At 38.0% G+C, this 6,000-nt stretch overlaps 1 protein-coding gene across 3 annotated transcripts in view; it reads left to right on the top strand.

Moving 5' to 3' along the window:
* The first annotated feature begins 774 nt into the window (after positions 1-774).
* The window catches only part of TASP1 (taspase 1), an 88,942-nt gene continuing 83,716 nt past the window's right edge, over positions 775-6,000 (top strand). For all 3 annotated transcript variants that reach the window (XM_026845874.1, XM_026845873.1, XM_026845875.1), the window contains exons 1-3: positions 775-913; positions 3,228-3,445; positions 5,118-5,185. In XM_026845874.1, the coding sequence (XP_026701675.1) occupies positions 3,301-3,445; positions 5,118-5,185 (213 nt within the window). In that variant the 5' untranslated portion in view covers positions 775-913; positions 3,228-3,300. The remainder of the gene's footprint in view (positions 914-3,227; positions 3,446-5,117; positions 5,186-6,000) is intronic.

The following is a 6,000-nucleotide window of genomic DNA, read 5'->3' as shown; positions in this document are numbered from 1 at the left end:
GCCGGGGCCCGGCGGCGGCTCCGTGAGGCGGTAATAGGGCTGAAGGCGCGCCGGGCTGCGCCGCCTTCCCGCCCCTTCCGCTTGGTGCGGGGTGTGAGGGGTCGCCCGGCCCTCCCGGGGAGCTCTGGTGGGGCGGCCGCGGCCGGTCTCACCCGGGGACTTTTTCCGAATAAAAGTTTCTTTTCTGCTGCTGTTTCGTGACTGGTGGTTGCTCGTTTCCTCGTCAGCTTCTCGGTGGCTGCTGCTCCCTCTTTTTGTCGAAGCGGTCGGTCCGTTGGCGGGGGGGCCTCGGCTGCTCCCCCGTGGGGTTAAGCGCTTTCCTCTCGCCCTGTTGCTCGTCGTCGCCCCTCCCCGCCCAGGCCTCTCACTGTAAAACCAAAAAGTTCTTTAAAACTGTTTCCTATTGCCAGTGTTGAGACGTAGACATCAGCGTGTACGTCTCATCTTTTCACTCCTCAGCCGCATTTCTAAGTGTTTGATCTTTTATAGAGCTTTTTTCTGGGCAGTGAGCACTTGGAGTCACGAGGGGACGGTGGGGGTCCCCTCTTGGCCCATGGAATAGCTGCAGTGTCTGTAGCTGAAAAGACTGAGCCGCTCCTCAACGTTGGGTGTGACACTCACTTTTATTTACGTTTTTTTGAGTCCCTATGTGGGATTCAGTGTTACTTTTTTTCAGCGGAGTAAGTGCTTTGGGCTACTTTGTTGAAAGCATTAGGGTTCGTGTCCCTCAGGAATCAAAACAGAGAGTATGTCGCCACCATTTCTGTAGCTGTAGAGATGTAGAAAAGTGAACTGTGTAACAAGGAGCGATGAGATCAGAAGTCATGAATGTATGACAGCCAGGAAGGAGAACAGAAAAATCTGTAAAGGGAAAGGCTGGGTCCAACGGAAGCTTACGAAGTGGAAGCAGCAGGTTTGTGAATGCAACTTGAAAGGATGGTTTGAGATGGAGGAGGGGGTTTGGCAAAATTGAGTTGATGTGGAGGAAGTGTTACAAGGTGAAGAAAATTGAGATGGGTTGACTATACGTTGTCTGGTAAAAATAAACATATCCAAGTGTATGTAAAGACAGAATTACGTTTTTCAGTCTGGAGTTATGCTATTATGTAGTCTTTAAGTGGCATCTATATCTTCACTTTCAAAGAGTATTTAACCACCATCATCACTTTCCCTATCATCACGCTATTTCTTCCATTTCTTCAATAATATAAGGTTCCTTACTTGCTCCTCTGACATTTAACTTAAGTCCTTGTCATGCCTGCGTTGCTGTAAGGACATGGTGTGCTGTAACAAGTCGTAGCAAAGCAGAGTTCTCAGGAAACAGGCTGTGTTTCAGCTTACTGCCTGTACCAATAGCTGCTGGAGCTTTCCTCACTATTATTAGCAAAAAGGAAGTAAGTGCAGTGATTAGGACTTCACTTTTAGCTCTGAAGTGTATACAGGAGATCATGACAGTTGGATGTAGTCCATAAATGCTTTTGCTTTCTGTAGAGTCTATGATTTATAGCAGTCTTTTGTGTATATATATATACTTACAACAATAAGTTCTTATTAATTTTAAAATATAAACTTAAAAATATATGAAGACACTTATATATATATATTTAGCATCTAAGAAAAAAAAGAGTGAAAATAAATAACTTCCTAGAAAGCTGTGCTAATTTTCATTACTGAAAGGATGGTTGTGGTAAACCAGCAAGTTTGTTCTGTGCCTGTGCTGAATCTTGCTAAAAATAATTTGCATTGTTTTGGTTGCTTAAATAGAGTGGTATTTAATTATTGGAGTAAGCCATATAGCATTAGCAAAACCTGTGGTTTAAATCCTAGGTATTAAACATTTCATTTTTTCCATTTCTATTAACTTTCTAGTATTCTTAGGTTACAAGTCTCTTCTGAGGTGGTAGGAGTGATAGACATCATATTGGAATACCTCAATATGTTATAGAGGTTTTCTCCATTCATGCATTAACGCTATATGCTTTTTTTACTTCCTGAATTAATTCAACATGTAGAATGTCTCTGGTTTTGACTTTACCTGCTGAGCTAGAGAAATGGTATTGTGTCAGGATTAACATGTATTAGGCTGTGGATAAGAGAAGTAGTAAATACAGTGAATTTGTTTTCTGACTCCTGAAAGATACATAGTTTTGTACTTTAATTTGGGAGTTATTTTGTTTTGTATACTAGAAAATACTGTCAGTTTTTCCATTAACTTTCTATAAACTTTAAATTCTATAAACATCTTGAGGGTGATGGTCAAAACCAAATAGGGTTACTAATTTATCTGAGGTCAACTTAAGCATGTTGTGGTTCACTAATAATCATGGTAGCTATTCTTACACTTATGTAGGCAAGCTTTCTTTTACTGTTTCAGATTTATTTGGCATTTTTTTTAGAAATACTTTGCCATAAAAAAAAAAGTTAATTTATCTTTTTCTTTCCCCCTCACAAGTCAGTGGAGAATAACAAGAGTAAGGGATGAAAAAGTATGGAAGAGTAGGAATTCATTATAGGTTCTTAAACAGCTATTTCCTGCAAAAGAAAGGAAAAGGTATGGTATTTGTAAGTGTTATGCATATGCTACAATTCTCTAGAGCTCATGTTCGTAACTTCTTGTATGACTATTTAATTTGTGTTAATGCACAGATTTTACATCCCCTACATAAAATATAGGCGCAAAATCACACAGGCAGCGGCTGGTATGTGATTTGAGGACAGGAGATTCTGCTGTGCAAGCATTTATACTGTCTTTCAGCTTTTGCCAGCATTGATACAGTGCTACTTAGGACTTTGCACACAAGCAAGGAATGACACTTTTAAGAAGTAAAGGTTGTGGCTATAGAGCATCATCATCACATTAAAAACCAGTTAGGCATGATGCATGGAGAAATAAAGTGTACTGTTGAATAAAAGGAGACCATAGAAAACAACTTTCAATCGTGGACAAGCCTTATATCACCAATTCCCTACAACACTTGGAAAGATTGTTAGATTCAAGTTAAGTCATAATGAAAAGGCTGCTTTTTCAAGTTGCAACATGGATTTTGATTATTTTAAGTCTTATTAATACTGGTAGCTAGGGAAGGTGCAGAACTTAGAAGGCCTTTTTTCAAGAGGCACACTCTCCTTGTTTCAAACCTCTCTTCCCAAAGTTCTTCCTGAAGTTATTTGTATGAAATTAATCTCCTGAAATCAGCATCTAATGTATGCATGTGATTTGGTTTTAGGATGATTCCTCTCCAGAGTTTATTTTTGAATGGAAGGATGCTCTTTTCCAGTAGAAGATGGTGATCCTAATGTATGATCATGGAGAAGGGGATAAGTTCAGTAGAAGTGTTACCTTCCAAATCGTCTCAGGTTACAGCTGTAAAAGTGATGGTCAAAGAGCCCGAAACAAAGCAAACCCAAAGAGGGAAACGAGTGGGATTTGTGCTTGTCCATGCAGGTAAGATGCAGAAGCGTAACAGCTGGAATGGAAATAGTGCATATACGAACTAAATAGCAACTAAACTTCTGTATTGGCTTTGGATTACCAGTGTGTTAACGAAGTGACATTAACTTTGGGTGTAAATCTGGGAGTGGAGAGTTTGATTGGAAGCTGCATTGGCTGGAGAATCTTGGAAATTGTTAATAAAAATGTTGGGGTTTGTGTATTCTGAACGGTATTTTTTTTCCTTCTTGACAAAGAAAACCCCAAACAAAATCCTTAAATTAAATGATTATAAAATGTCAGATTCTGCAGTTATCTTCTAAACTTGGGAAATGTACAAAATGTGAGATGTTTCAGTCTATTTTCTTACCCTACAGAAAAATCAAACATAACTGTTTGTTACTGACAGTTTTTTGTCTAGCTTGTCCATAAGGATAATCTAGTTAAGACTTTTTGAAATCTCCCTAGGCTGTTTGTTTCAGTTTTTTTTTTTTTTTTTTTTTTTTACCCTTTTGGAAGTTTTCCTCCAAGTCTGTTGTTTTGTGGGGTTTTTTTGTTTGTTTTTATTATTATTTTTTAAATTTTATTTTATTATTACTGTTTTTTAAAAATATTTTTTCATATTTAAGTGAATTACTACTTATTTTTTCCACATGTAATGAACAGGTCATCTTTTTGTGATACAAAAATGATGTGTGTCATAAATTCTTTTCTAATAGATTCTTATAAACAGTTGATCTTGAAAATATTAGTGATGCTTATGTTTGGCTTCATATTTGTTTTTAGCATATGCCTGATGACATGGAGTGAAATTGAGCAAAGTAGCTTGGTGACACCTAAAATATTTGAAAAAACAACATGCTTATTTTGATTTGTAAAATCCTGAGGTAAAGAAAACCCCAAACCCTCAAAGAACTTATTCTGGACTGATATTTGATGACCCTGGTATTCTAAAAGCAAATGGATAGAACTGTTTGATATGTTGTCCTTTACCGGGTTACTTTCTCTGTTTAAAATTCTTTTTCTTTCACTAGTAGTCATAAAACTTGTTTTAGTAGAGTTTCTCAAAGCTAACACTTCTGGAGGTGAGGAAAGAGAAGTTGAGATAAGTTCAAAAAACAAGAACACGGAAGAAGGTGGAATTTAAATGTCAGCGTGCTAGTCTTGTCTTATTTTTCTGAGGCTGTATTTAGTCAAATAGTGGGCACTGATAAATTTTTCAAGTCTCTGGCTCTAAAGCAGGAGTAATGAGCTCTAAAAATGCAGCATAAATATGAGGAGATGAACAGAATGAGTAATTGCAAACTTGCAAATCAACAGTAAAAGGAAAATTGGAGTTTGACTTAAACCCAAGGTTTTTGCTCAGTGATGGACAATAAATTAAAAAGCTATGCTGGAAGTTCTCCAAGAATGAACAAAACTGGAATCTCTTGGAGGAACAGATTGTATGACGCTGAGATTTATACCTGTATGCTTCTGCATATTTGCTCTGTATACTGTGTTTTACTGTGTGTATTTGAATTAATGTTGGAATGCATAAGGTTGTCAATCTTTGATACAAAAAGGAAATGCCAATGTAATCCTGAATAAGGAAGGGTGTATTTGTCTGTATCTTAATTCTTTATGTGAACTATGGGCTGTAGTTTGACAGATAGTCTAATCTCTTTTCCTTTTGCCTTAATTTTAGGTGCAGGTTATCATTCTGAATCCAAAGCTAAAGAATACAAGCATGTGTGCAAAAGAGCCTGTCAGAAGGTATGTCTTACCAGCTCCACACTCCTATAGTGGGTATACAAGAAATATATTTGGGAGCAGTGTCCCTTCTATATCAAGGTTTAGTTACTCAGGCTGTAGGTGTTTCTAGTGGAAAAATGGAGCAGCACAAGTGAACGTGATACAGAGTTAATAGAGTCCACGACTGTGAGGTGCAGCCAGTTCTCGTCTGGTGGCAAATGGCAGACCCCAAAGGAACAGTGAGGGAACAGGAGAAGGTCACAGTCATATCTACACAGAGTATTCCTACAGCTTCCTGCGCTGTTCCTGAGGCTCTGGGATTTCTGGAGCTAAATATGGCGTCTAGATTTTTCTTTCAGCAATGTCCACTCTTTTTGGAATTGATTTAAACTCTAGCATTCAGATTGCTCTGAATACAGAAATTTCTAGAATTATTTTCTTCTTGATAGATCTTAACTTCTTAATAGGAGGGGAGGTAGAAACAGGAAAAACAAAACAAAAAATCCAAACCCTCTTCCCAAAGCTGGAAAGAGAGAAATGTCAAGACTTTAATTTCCATTGAAATTAATATTTTTTTTAATCTCCCCTGAGAACTTAACTTTGGAACTAGCAGGTCTTGTCTAGTAAATGTTGAATGAGAAGCTGCAAGACCTGTCTTCAGAATTTCTAATGCCTTTTGCTTTCTCCAGGGAGAAGGAGCTGGGAAGCTTGGCAGGCTTTTTAGAAGAGTCTCAGAGTTGGCCTCTGATAGTTATCACTTCATCTTGCAGCTCTGTTGCTCAATCCTAATAACAATCTAATTTCGTAATGAGAAGTCTCAAAAATCCTCCAAACTT

This window comes from Athene cunicularia (assembly GCF_003259725.1).
Source record: "Athene cunicularia isolate RWA chromosome 3 unlocalized genomic scaffold, athCun1 chr3_part1, whole genome shotgun sequence".
NCBI lineage: Eukaryota > Metazoa > Chordata > Aves > Strigiformes > Strigidae > Athene > Athene cunicularia.
The sequence above is the reverse complement of the archived record's forward strand: the minus strand, read 5'-3'. Positions and strand labels throughout refer to the sequence as shown.